The sequence below is a fragment of the Neophocaena asiaeorientalis genome, unplaced genomic scaffold (genome assembly GCF_003031525.2).
Source record: "Neophocaena asiaeorientalis asiaeorientalis breed wild unplaced genomic scaffold, Neophocaena_asiaeorientalis_V1.1 scaffold253, whole genome shotgun sequence".
In the NCBI taxonomy this organism is placed as follows: domain Eukaryota; kingdom Metazoa; phylum Chordata; class Mammalia; order Artiodactyla; family Phocoenidae; genus Neophocaena; species Neophocaena asiaeorientalis.
This window is the reverse complement of record NW_020174553.1, coordinates 5,057,838-5,071,374: the sequence shown is the minus strand read 5'-3', so window position 1 is coordinate 5,071,374 and position 13,537 is coordinate 5,057,838. Positions and strand designations below refer to the sequence as shown.

The 13,537-nt window shown below is 38.2% G+C and overlaps 1 protein-coding gene across 1 annotated transcript in view; it reads left to right on the top strand.

The window, feature by feature from the left end:
• Positions 1 to 13,537, top strand: part of UBE3D (ubiquitin protein ligase E3D) — a 154,801-nt gene that overhangs the window by 41,888 nt on the left and 99,376 nt on the right. The window contains exon 8 of the mRNA XM_024757429.1: positions 1,309 to 1,472. Within this exon, the coding sequence (XP_024613197.1) occupies positions 1,309 to 1,472 (164 nt within the window). The remainder of the gene's footprint in view (positions 1 to 1,308; positions 1,473 to 13,537) is intronic.

Below are 13,537 nucleotides of genomic sequence, written 5' to 3'. Positions count from 1 at the left end.
TGCACATGTATTTTAGTACTTCAGAAACAGATCTTTCTCATCTTATGCAGTATTGGAATTTGTGTACTTGAAACTCTGATATTTTATATCACCTCTAAAAAGTTGGACTAATTTATCCCTTGTGAACATCCTTTATCCCTTATAGACATTCTTTTTTTTTTTTTTTTTTGCGGTACGCGGGCCTCTCACTGTCGTGGCCTCTCCCGTTGCGGAGCACAGGCTCCGGACGCGCAGGCCCAGAGGCCATGGCTCACGGGCCTAGCCACTCCATGGCATGTGGGATCTTCCCGGACCGGGGCACAAACCTGTGTCCCCTGCGTCGGCAGGCGGATTCTCAACCCCTGCGCCACCAGGGAAGCCCCCTTATAACATTCTTGGTGCCTCTGCCCAGGTCCCCTCTCCTTGGCTGGTCCCCCCCTTTCCCATTGCTGAGAATGTTGCCTGCTCACGGCTCACGGTCACCCTCTTCTCCAGAGACTTGTCCCATCCTGACAGATGCTGCCTGGCCCGGGAGTTTCCTGTCCTCCGCCGTCCCCCCACCCCTGCCCTACTCAGCCCACTGCCGATGACCCGACCCTGGGCTACAAAACCTGCCATCTCCTGTCTCAAGATGGGACAGACTCTGTAGGTGGAATTCAGGCTTCAGAGCTCCCTGTGAGATCAGGCTGAGTCCACATTGTTGGCTACCCTGCCTTATCTTCTTGCCCTCTCTCCCTTTCTCCTGAGAGTATTTTCTCAGTGAATCAGCTGTGTCCAAATCCCAAAATAGTCTTCCATGAGCAACGTGTGGGAATACCTGCTCCAAACCCCTCTTCTGAGCTGACTGTTACCAATCTTTTTGTATTTGCCAATCTGATAAGTGAAAAGTGGTGGCAAAGAATTTTGCATTTCCTTATTACTAGTTATGTTAACATTTTAATATATTTATCACTTATTTTTTCTGTTTATATTCTGTTCAGTTCTGTTCATATTCTTTGCCTGTATTTCTCTTGGGCTGTTTTTTTTTTTTTTTTCTCTTATTGATTGCTAGGAGCTCCATAGATTATGGATCATAACTTTGTATGTATTAAATATTTTCTCCTAATCAGTTGTCTTTTCTTTAAAAACTTTGTGTTGTCAGTGGCTCTACCAAAGGTTATACTTTGAAAGTCTTACCCTACTTAAAAGTTACATATGTGATATTTTTTCTGGTGTTTTATAGTTTTGTCTTTTTTTAATGGTTTTGTTTTTGTTTTTTTGAGTGGTGGTATGAGGTCTGAATAGGGTTGTGATATTCTTGTACTTGGACTTTTCTCTCCATGTCTTTAGCTATGGCTTTTAAACTCAGACACTTTGGTGATTGAAGCTTTGGAAAGTTCCACAAGTATCAAAAAATTCCCTCTGTTGGAAGACTTATTGAAGGCCGATTCCAGTTCTGCCTGGAATGCTGTTAAGGTCCTCTACCAGCCATGCATCAAAAGCAGGAATGCAGAGTAAGTCATCCTTTTGTTCTCTCCCTCCACATTGGTTTTCGTTTCTGTTGCCACATTGGTGTTAAGCCATTAAGGAATTAAATGGGACTGTACCACTTCCCTACTTGATGCTCTGGCAATCATACTGCTACCCATTGTGCTTTAAAAATGGGTTGAATCATTACAGGTCATTCATGCTAATGTGCAGAAAGCTTGCTTTTACTGAAAATAATTGGTCTTTTTTTTTTGTAATCTCAGCTGTCTGTACATATGGCTGCAGGACTAAATCAGGCTTCAACAGCTATGACTATTTACTGATAAACACTTTCCAGGCATTGGGATACAGTTGTGAACAAAACGCAGCCCCTGCCTCCTGGGGTTGTCATCCTCATAGGGAGAAAGAAAGCAGGCCATAAACAAAACAGACAAAACATCAAAAACTGATATGGCTCTTCCTGTAAGTCAGGAGCTCATCTGAGGGCTTCTCGCTCCTTTAAGCCCAACAACAACCCTGTGGGGTAGGTACACTTATCACCCCATTTTAAAGACAAGGACACTGAGACACAGGTGTGAAATGTAAAGCAAGTTAGTAGGGTGTAGGAGGTTGGCATTTTGTACTGAAAAGTCAAAGAAGGTTCCTCAGATAAAATGATATTTAAGTGGAAAACTTGAAGGCAGTGAGGGAGTGAGCCATATCTGAGGAAGAGCATTCTTGGCAGAGGGAACAGAAAATGTTCTTATTTAAACAGATTGGAAGTTTATACTTGTCCTGTACTCTCTGATGGGTTTGATCAAATTTGTACTAAGAACAGAAAGATCCCAGTCTTCTTCTGGGAAGTAAATAAGAAATTTTTAAAAATTATTGCTTGTCTTTTCTTTTCTTTGAATTATGCAAGCAGTTCGAGTTATAAAATATTCAAACAGTAGAGACTTACATAAAGTAAACTGTGAAAGTTCTCCATCATGTCTCTCTCCAGAAGAAAAAAGTATGTTGTGAATTTTTCCACTTTTTTTCCATTTTGCATCTTAACATAATTTGCAGGATGCATGTGTATTTTTTTACACTTGAAAAAACAAAAAACAAAACAACAACACACTGTGTCTTGGAGATTCTTTCCATGTCAGTGCTTGACATTTTATGAAAGGATGTACTGTAAGTAATTTAACCATTTTTCTGTTGCTGGATATTTGGGTTATTACTTTTTTGCGGCTATAATTAGTATTCTACTGTATGTTGTATATTTGTTTTGCAATTATGTGTACTTTTTAATGAGGTATTTCTAAAAGTAGAATCACTAAGTCAAAGGGTGTAACATTTAAAATTTAATAGGTAATATCAAATTATTTTGCAAAAAGGCATTGCAAATTTATACTCCCACATAAAGTTTCTATAAATGCCCATTTCCCTACACCCTCACCCAAGCTGCTACGTAGATTTTTGCCCATCTGATGCCAGTCTAAATGAAACAGATTCAGTTGACTCTCCTTGTGTTTTATTGAAGCATGATCAGAGAATATGGCTTATGTATTTGATGTTCTGGGGACTTTGTTGAAGGGTGTGTGTGCGTGGTGTGTACCTTTATGTATTTAGATTTATATAGTCAAATTTATTAAAACTTTTTATTCTTCTTTTTAATTTATTTGAAACGTGGATATTTTGAGAAGGGTATGTTAAATCTCATGCTGTAATAATGGAAAAGTCATTTTCTTCTGGTTTTGATGCCTGTTTTCGCAGTATATATTTTGAAGCTATGTAATTAGGTACATGAAAGGTTTGTGCCATAACGACTTGACTAATTGTGTATTTCATCAGTAAGATTTTTCTCTCCTTTCATTTTATGTTAATTTTCTTTAATTCTAATTTGATGTTATTATTGCTATATTTACTTTTCTTTTTAAAAAATTATTGATCTTTTTCCAATTGTGTTTTTTCAGTTGTGTGTTATTTTATCTTAGGTATATATCTTATTAACATTAACCTTGTAAACAACATGTAGCTGGATATTTTAAAACTCCAGTGTGACAGTCTGTTTATTTTAATAGTAAACTTAATTAATTTACATTTATTGTGATTACTGATGTAGTTGAACTTAGTCTGCTAACTTTTACATTGGTTGGCTTCTCTGTGTCATTTCTTTCCTGTAATGATTTGGATGTAAAAAAAAAAATCTATTTCAAAATGATTTTTAATGGTTAACCTTAGATTTTTTTTTTTTTTTTTTTTTGCGGTACGTGGGCCTCTCACTGTTGTGGCCTCTCCCGTTGCGGAGCACAGGCTCCGGACGCGCAGGCTCAGTGGCCATGGCTCACGGGCCCAGCTGCTCCGTGGCATGTGGGATCCTCCTGGACCGGGGCATGAACCCATGTCCCCTGCATCGGCAGGCAGACTCTCATCCACTGTGCCACCAGGGAAGCCCTTAAATTTTTAAGACATATCCTTATACTTGTTTTTCAAAGCTGTCAATATGTAGATTTATCTAGTATCCATTGTCTTCACCGAAACAAGAAACGACTCTTAACAGAGTTTCACATTCACTCTCTTGCTCCCTCCCGAATGCACTCTCTCCCTTTCTGATTCTGATGATGGTGGTTGTTTCTTCTTAAAGAAGTATCAAGCCAAAGCTCTACCCCTTTTGCTTACTTCTTACTTATACTCGTGCATTATCACCATAAATGTTTTTATTGTGTAAGTCTGTTTCCATAAAAACATACAGGATTGCTTGATGGTTTTAAAAATGTTTACAAATAGTATTACATTGTATGTATATTTTTACAATTTTTTATACTCACGATTCTTTGTTCCAATTGTTTGATTTGATAAAGTCCAACAACTCTTTTAAACTTGGACTGTAGTCGATCCTTGAATATCTGAAAATGTCTTGTACCTATTTTGTCTCTCTGAAAACCTTTAGGGTTTTCTCTTTATCCTTGATTTCTAAGATTTCTTTCAGAGGTGTCTAAATGTAAGTGTTTATTCAAGATTTTCTCTAATGTCATAATCTGTCCTCAGTCTCTGTGAGAATCATAATTATACTTAAAAGTCTTCTGTTTTTTCTATTAACTCTTGTTCCTTGGATATTAACTCTTCTCTTTTGGAAAAAAAGAAAAAAAAGCATTGTGTTTGGTACTGCCTTTCATGGTGTTGCTTTTCCCAAATGTTTGATGATTTTACTGGAATTCCTGCACCGGGCTGTAAACTCCAGGTGAGCCAGGACCTTGATGGTCTTACTCATCACTCCATCTAGATGAGTGCTCGTAGAAGTGCTCAAAACATGCAATTTATGTTTACGTCTATGAAACATTTGTGAAGTGAATCACACATAGTTTTCTGCTTGTCCTTGTATTTGATAAGTAATGTTCATCTATTGGTGACTGTTTGTTCTTGTTACCATAGCTTGCCTTTACAGACTGGTGAATGAGAACCCAAAGGAGTTACTAGTCTGGATGTGCCCGTTTTTGGACAACTTTTGGGTATCATGAAAAAGGAAGTGATTGTAGCTTTAGTTATGGTGGTGAACCTTGTATTCATTATTGTGAAGGATCTTTGCACTGCCTTTCTTCAGGAGTGTTAACAAGGAAGCAGTGCACCTGTCCCATCATTTCATGTATTTTTAACAAATCCCTGTGACACTGGGAGGTAATGGACTATAAATATATAGTCCATTGTATTCTGCTGTGTTTATTAGTGGACTTTTTTTAACGCCATGTGTCTTGGGGATGAGTTGACATCCAGTAAATGAATTTATTACTTCAGTTTGCCTGTTCTATAAACCTACTTCTGTTGTGCTTTTCCTTCTCCTACTGTTTGCCTCTGGGTCCTCCAAAGGTGGGGAGGAAATTTCTCAGGTTGAGTAAGCATCGTGTGAGTTATTTACTTTTGTCTTTTAAGGACATTCATTTCTTTCTTTTGGGGCATGACAGAGCAAACCATAGACTCCCTGGCATATTTTTGGCACATGGGGTGGTATATTAACTATTTTAGTCCAATCGGCTAGAATTTTTTTCCTAGTGGAAGTGTGGATTGCCAGATGGCAGTCTAAAAGAGGAAAGTAGCAAATGTAACTATGGTTTTATTTCCTTGAGCACATACAAAAACGTGGCATGTAATATTCTTAGAATGTTCTTTCTAGCAATAGACACATGTCTCAACATTTTGAAGTCTATTGTCTTTTATTTAATCCCCCTCACCCTACCCACCCCCAGCCAGAGTTATCTTACAACTCACATTCTTTAGTTTGCATATCAAAGTTTAGATCCTAAATATTAACTTTCTAGCTTTGGATTCTTTTAAGTTCACTTCTGCGGTTTAATTCTGCTAATTCAGTAATTCACCTGTGGCCTCATAGTCTCTAGATTGGGGGTAATTTTGCCCCTCAAGGGACATTTGGTAATGTCTGGAGATACTTTTGGTTGTCACAACTTGAGGGACCACTGGCATCTAGTAGGAGGTGGAGCTGGGGATACTGTTAAACATCCTGCAGTGCACTGGCGCCCTTACAACAAAGAATCGTCCAGCCCCAAATGCCAGTAGTGCCAAAGTTGAGATACCCTGTTCTAGATTATCTGCTGAAATCAGGCTGTGTCTACCTTTTCCCTCCGGGGGTCACAACCCACACTTTTCTTGAAATGGTATTTAGACCAGCAAATAAGGGAAATTTTACTGTGTCATGAGTTAAAATATCTATAATCCCACATGTTAACTTTGGTTAGAATAAAACAGGATAAGTGGTAAAATATAGTGTAACTATTGCTACACTTCTCTCTTTTTTGAAATGGGGGGGCAAACGTGAAGAATAGATGTATTTTTGTTAAACAATGACAAAGGATTTCATAGATATCAAGTCCTTTGTTCTCATATTTTTAAGAGAAGAGATCTTAGGGGAATGCATTCATTAAGTGCAAATAAGTGGGTTTGTTTTTTTTTTTAAAAGCTAAACTGAATTCTCTTTTGTATAAGTTATGTAAGTCCTAATATTGGTAGTGGTTCTTTCCACCTTTTTCGAAAGATACAATATCTGATTTAGGAATCTGGAAAATTTGAACTGATAAGAACTGTTCTATATTCTACTGTTAACAGCAGCATTTTCTTGCAGAAGGTATTGAGGGAAATGCTGATGATATGTTATATTCACCCCTAACTTTAGTAGAATTTAGCAATTAAATTTTATAAACTAAGTAGGTTTGTCTGTGTTGGCTAAATATCGGTTCTAAAACAGAAGTATTGTTTTTGCCTTAAGGTAGTCATCATTACTGCTTTTTCTAATGCAATAAAAACACATATAAACCGCACGCGTATACATTTCCTATGCATAAAATAGTATTACTAGTTGTTTCTGTTTGTGAAGTAGTATTTTTTAATCTCTTTTTCCTCTTTATTTCAGAAGGAAATTTGAAATTCGGCTTAATTTTTCTTTATTGTGGTAAAAATCACATAGCATAAAATTTAGCACCTTAATCAGTTTTCAGTGTACAATTCAGAAATGTTAAATGCAGTTGCCCTTTGAACAAAACTGACTGTGCAGTCAAAAATCCACTTGGGGCTTCCCTGGTGGCGCAGTGGTTGAGAGTCCGCCTGCCGATGCAGGGGACGCAGGTTCGTGTCCCGGTCCGGGAAGATCTCACATGCCGCGGAGCGGCTGGATTCGTGAGCCATGGCTGCTGAGCCTGCGCGTCCGGAGCCTGTGCTCCGCTACGGGAGAGGCCGCAACAGTGAGAGGCCCGCGTACCGCAAAAAAAAAAAAAAAAAAAAAAAAAAAAAAAAAAATCCACTTGTAATTTATAATCAGCCCTCTGTGTTTGAGGTGCCTCTGTATCCACATTTACGGATTCAACCAACCAAGTATCGCGTAGTACTGTAGTACTTACTATTGAAAAAAATCTGCATGTAAGTGGACCCACGCAGTTCAAACTCATGTTGTTCAGGGGTCAACTTTATATTCACATTGTTGTGAAACAGATCTCCAGAAGTTTTTCGTCTTGCAAATCTGAAACTGTACCCGTTCTCCCCTTCCCCCAGCCTGTGGTAAGCACCATTCTGTTTTCTGTGTTTATGGGTTTGACTACGTTCATCTGCTAGGGCTGCCATAACAAAATGCCACAGACTGTGTGGTTTAAACAACAGAAATGTATTTTCTTATAGTTCTGGAGGCTAGAAGTCCAAGATCAAAGTGCCATCAGGATTGGTTTCTCTTCCTGGCTTGTAAATGGTTACCATCTTGCTGTGTCCTCACATGACCTGTTCTCTCTGTGCATGCACAGAGCGAGAGAAAAATCTCCGTGTCTCTTCTTCTGATAAGGACTGATAAGGCCCCATTCTTAAGGACTTCCTTAAAGGCCCTATCTCCAAATACAGTCACATTGGTGGTTAGAGCCCTAACTGTATTCATATTCAGCACATGAATTTTGGGGGAGCCACAATTCAGTTCATCACATTGACTACATTAGATACTTCATGTAAGTGGAATCATATAGTATTTGTCTTTCTGTAACTGACTTATTTCACTTAGCATAATGTCCTCAAGGTTCATCCATGTTATAGCATGTAACAAGATTGCCTTCCTTTTTAAGGCTGAATACTATTCCATTGTATGTATATACCACTTTTTGTTTATCCATTCATTCCTCTATGGGCATTTGGGTTGCTTCCACCTCTTGGGTATTATGAGTAGTTCTGCTGTGAACTTGGATGTGCAAATAGCTGAGACCCTGCTTTCAATTCTTTTGGATGTTTTGTTATTTTCTGTTTGTTTGTTTTTTTTATAGTAGCCATTCTAATGGATATGAGGTGGTATCTTATTGTGGTTTTGATTTGCATTTCTCTGATGATTCGTGATATTGATCATCTTTTTTGGCCATTTGTATATCTTCTTTGGAGAAATGTCTGTTCAAGTTCTTTGCCCATTTTTTAATGTAGTTATTTGATTTTTTTGTTGTTGAATTGTAGGATTTCTTTATGTATTTTGATATTAACCCCTCATCAGACATATGATCTGCAAATATTTTTTCTTATTCCATAGGTTGCCTTTTTATTCCACTGACTGTGTTTTTTGATACGCAAAAGTTTTAAGTTTGATACAGTTCCATCTATTTTCACTTTCGGTGCCTGTGGTTTTGGTGTCATAGCTAAGAAATCATTGCCAAACTCTGCTTCGTTTTGAGGCTCTATACCTGATGCGCCAGAGACTATCATTGCCTGAAATACTTTGGAGATAAAAATAAGTGATTTTGAGACTTTGAGGAATTTGTCCTTTTGATTGATAAAAACATAAATGTTAATTTATGCTAATTTTATATCCAACAAAACATCCAAGACTTGTTATTTACTAATTGCATAACCTGCTGAAACATTTCATATGAGCTTATGTGGATAGTGTGTGAATACGATGCTAGAATGAATACATGAATGAACAAGTGAATGAATGAATTGATATGTGTCACCAGCCCCTCAAGAGTGCTTCATTAAACCATCTCAAGTGAGCGTCTTCTGCTTCCCCACGTAGGAGTCACATGGTGACATTGTCCATGCACTGCAATTAGGGACACTGACTTTACAGAGTAGGAGGAACTTGCACTTGAGAAATGAATGTACACTTGTTATATTTTATAAGTGAGGAAACTGAGAGAAATGACTACAGTTAGTCAGTTTGTTAGTCGGTTATAAAGCCACAATCAGAGCCACGTTGTTATGGTTCCAAACCCAGTGCTTTGTCATTATATCCTGTAGTCCCTTTTAGGGGACCTGAAAATGTCGCTATAAATGTGTACTCTTTCTCAAGGACTGTCGCTGTGGTAGTTTAGAATGTGTCAGCATTTTGATTACGCCTCAAAATATACTGTTTATCATACTCTGAATATTTATACATATTAATATGTAACTTGGGTAGCAGAAACTTCTGATTTATATTTTGTTCATATCTGATCGTACAGGTCAGAATTTAAGGACACAAATGTGATTTTTTTCAGAAGTCCCTCACCTTAGCTTCTTAGAACAGGAATCCATTGAAAGAAAGTTAATCTAAAAATGCAGGAAAATAATCAGGTATCTCTAGGAAAATATAAATGCTTCTTTGGAAAGGACTTTTCACACATTTTGTCTGCTAATACCATATTATCGCCAAGACTTACCCATCGAGAGACCACTTTTCATGATGAAGCAAGTTGAGCACACACTTCTTTGATCTGTAATTGGAAAAATCCCTCTTCTGAGTGGACTGTGTTAAGTACAGTGGCCTAAATTCAAGCCTATTTTATTTGGAATTCCTGTATTATCCACAAATTCATTTATAATCATTAAAGAAGATACAGGAAATAAGACCATGACTTATAATAAGAGTGAGCGTTTTTTCCTAGAGATTCCAATCAAGCAGGTTTCCTATGAGAAGTAGTTCATCTCTTGGGATTGCTTTCTCGGGGGACAATCCGGTTTCTTTCTTCTGAAAGAACGTGAGATAAGTATTGTCCTGACCTGTGGTGGTAAAGGGGGAGGTGGGGTGACAGGGATTGGATAAAGCAAAGGAGGGGAATGTGTATGTGAAATTGTTTCTTCGCTTTCCTATGCTTTCTAATCATGTGTTGGGTATCTTTATAAGTCAGGTCTGAGGTAATTATCTTAAACTTTCATGTCTGAACAGTTTTGGGTTTTTCTTTTTCCTTTTATTACCTCCTACTGTGCTTGGTATTTTATGTGATTCCACAGTAAGAACACAAAGACTTCTGCCATAAAGGAACTTGCAGTAAAGTTAAGGCTATGTGGTAAATGTCACCCCCCCAAAAAAAAATTCTTTCAAAAAACCAAAATCTACATATATACTGAGGAACAGCTTTTCATAGAAAACAGTATTCACTAGCTGAATTGAAGAAAAAGGGGGAAAAGTTAGGAAGTGCTCTCCTCCAGTCCACCCCACCCCAGTAAGATCTGAAAAGAGCTGAGCTGCGAATGTGGTGGGTTCTTGGGAGCTCAGTGGCCGCTGCTGATGGGGTGTCGCTGGCTCACAGAGGTGCTGCGGTGGGACAGGCAGTCATCTGCCCACAGAGACGCTCCCATGTACTTGCTTAGCCTATCAGGGTTGCCTCAAAAGCTTCTGTCTGAAGAAAAGCTTCCAGAGCTGATACAAAAATGTTTGAGAACAACTGTTCCCTGTGCTATGCATTTCCCCAGACTGTGCTTCATTGGCTCCTGGCAAAGCCACCCCTTAGAAAGATCCCACCGAAATAGTTCTGAGAGTTAGAATGGTCTTCCTTTTATTAGGCTGAAATCTGCTTCCCAGAAACTCTCATTCGGAACTACCAGAAACTAATCTTCTGTCTCTTGAACATGGCAGCTCTTCAAATATTTCAGATAATCTGGCACTCATTCCTAGATTTTGTCATCTCCAAGCTAGACATCCTCAGATAGAATGGTTTCAAGCTTTCCTTTTCTTGTGCAGTCTCTTTTTTTACTTGGTGCCCTTTCCTGTGACCATCTTTTGTTTTTTTTTTTTTCTTTTAACATCTTTATTGGAGTATCATTGCTTTACAATGGTGTGTTAGTTTCTGCTGTATAACAAAGTGAATCAGCTATACATATACATATATCCCCGTATCTCCTCCCTCTTGCGTCTCCCTCCCACCCTCCCTATCCCACCCCTCTAGGTGGTCACAAAGCACCAAGCTGATCTCCCTGTGCTATGCGGCTACTTCCCACTAGCAATTGGTTTTACATTTGGTAGTGTATATATGTCCATGCCACTCTCTCACTTCATCCCAGCTTACCCTTCCCACTCCCTGTGTCCTCAAGTCCATTCTCTACGTCTGCGTCTTTATTCCTGTCCTGCCCCTAGGTTCATCAGAACCATTTTTCTTTAGATTCCATATATATGTGTTAGCATACGGTATTTTTTTTTCTCTTTCTGACTTACTTCAGTCTGTATGACAAATTCTAGGTCCATCCACCTCACTACAAATAACTCAATTTTGTTTCTTTTTATGGCTGAGTAATATTCCATTGTATATGTGTGCCACATCTTCTTTATCCATTCATCTGTCGATGGACACTTAGGGTGCTTCCATGTACTGGCTATTGTAAATAGAGCTGTAATGAACATTGTGGTACATGACTCTTTTTGAATTATGGTTTACTCAGGGTATATGTCCAGTAGTGGGTTTGCTGGGTCCTATGGTAGTTTCATTTTTAGTTTCTTAAGGAACCTCCGTACTGTTCTCCATAGTGGCTGTATCAATTTACATTCCCACCAACAGTGCAGGAGGGTTCCCTTTTCTCCACACCCTCTCCAGCATTAATTGTTTGTAGATTTTTTGATGATGGCCATTCTGACTGGTGTGAGATGATATCTCATTGTAGTTTTGATTTGCATTTCTCTAATGATTAGTGATGTTCAGCATCCTTTCACGTGTTTATTGGCAATCTGTATATCATCTCTGGAGAACTGTCTATTTAGGTCTTCTGCCCATTTTTAGATTGGGTTGTTTGTTTTTTTGATATTTAGCTGCATGAGTTCCTTGTATGTTTTGGAGATTAATCCTTTGTCAGTTGCTTCATTTGCAAATATTTTCTCCCATTCCGCGGGTTGTCTTTTCATCTTGTTTATGGTTTCCTTTGCTGTGCAAAAGCTTTGAAGTTTCATTAGGTCCCATTTGTCTATTTTCGTTTTTATTTCCAATTCTCTAGGATATGGGTCAGAAAGGATCTTGCTGTGATTTATATCATAGGGTGTTCTGCCTATGTTTTCCGCTAAGAGTTTTATAGTTTCTGGCCTTACATTTAGGTCTTTAATCCATTTTGAGCTTATTTTTGGGTATGGTGTTAGGGAGTGTTCTAATTTCATTCTTTTACATGTAGCTGTCCAGTTTTCCCAGCACCACTTGTTGAAGAGGCTGTCTTTTCTCCATTGTATATTCTTGCCTCCTTTATCAAAGATAAGGTGACCATATGTGCGTGAGCTTATCTCTGGGCTTTCTATCCTGTCCCATTGATCTATATTTCTGTTTTTGTGCCAGTACCATACTGTCTTGATTACTGTAGCTTTGTAGTATAGTCTGAAATCCAGGAGCCTGATTCCTCCAGGTCCATTTTTCTTTCTCAAGATTGCTTTGGCTATTTGGGGTCTTTTGTGTTTCCATACAAATTGTGGAAATTTTTTCTAGTTCTGTGAAAAATGCCATTGGCAGTTTGATAGGGATTGCATTGAATCTGTAGATTGCTTTGGGTAGTAGAGTCATTTTCACAGTGTTGATTCTTCTAAAACAAGAGCATGGTATATCTCTCCATCTGTTTGTATTGTCTTTAATTTCTTTCATCTGTGTCTTATAGTCTTGTGCATACAGGTCTTTTGTCTCCTTAGGTAGGTTTATTCCTAGGTATTTTATTCTTTTTGTTGCGATGGTAAATGGGAGCGTGTCCTTAATTTCTCTTTCAGATTTTTCATCATTCGTGTATAGGAATACCAGAGATTTCTGTGCATTAATTTTGTATCCTGCTACTTTACAAATTCATTGATTAGCTCTAGTAGTTTTCTGGTAGCATTTTTATGATTCTCTATGTATAGTATTATGTCATCTGCAAACAGTGACAGCTCTACTTCTTCCTTTCCGATTTGGATTCCTTTTATTTCCTTTTCTTCTCTGATTGCTGTGGCTAAAACTTCCAAAACTATGTTGAATAATAGTGGTGAGAGTGGACAACCTGTCGTTTTCCTGATCTTAGAGGAAATGGTTTCAGTTTTTCCCCATTGAGAAAGATGTTGGCTGTGGGTTTGTCATATATGGCCTTTATTATGTTGAGGAAAGTTCCCTCTATGCCTACTTTCTAGAGAGTGTTTATCATAAATGGGTGTTGAATTTTGTCAGAACCTTTCTCTGCATCTATTGAGGTGATCATATCGTTTTTCTCCTTCAATTTGTTAATATGGTGTATCACATTGATTGATTTGAGTATATTGGAGAATCCTTGCATTCCTGGGATAAACCCCACTTGATCATGGTGTATGATCTTCTTAATGTGCTGTTGGATTCTGTTTGCTAGTATTTTGTTGAGGATTTTTGCATCTATGTTCATTAGTGATATTGGCCTGTAGTTTTCTTTCTTTGTG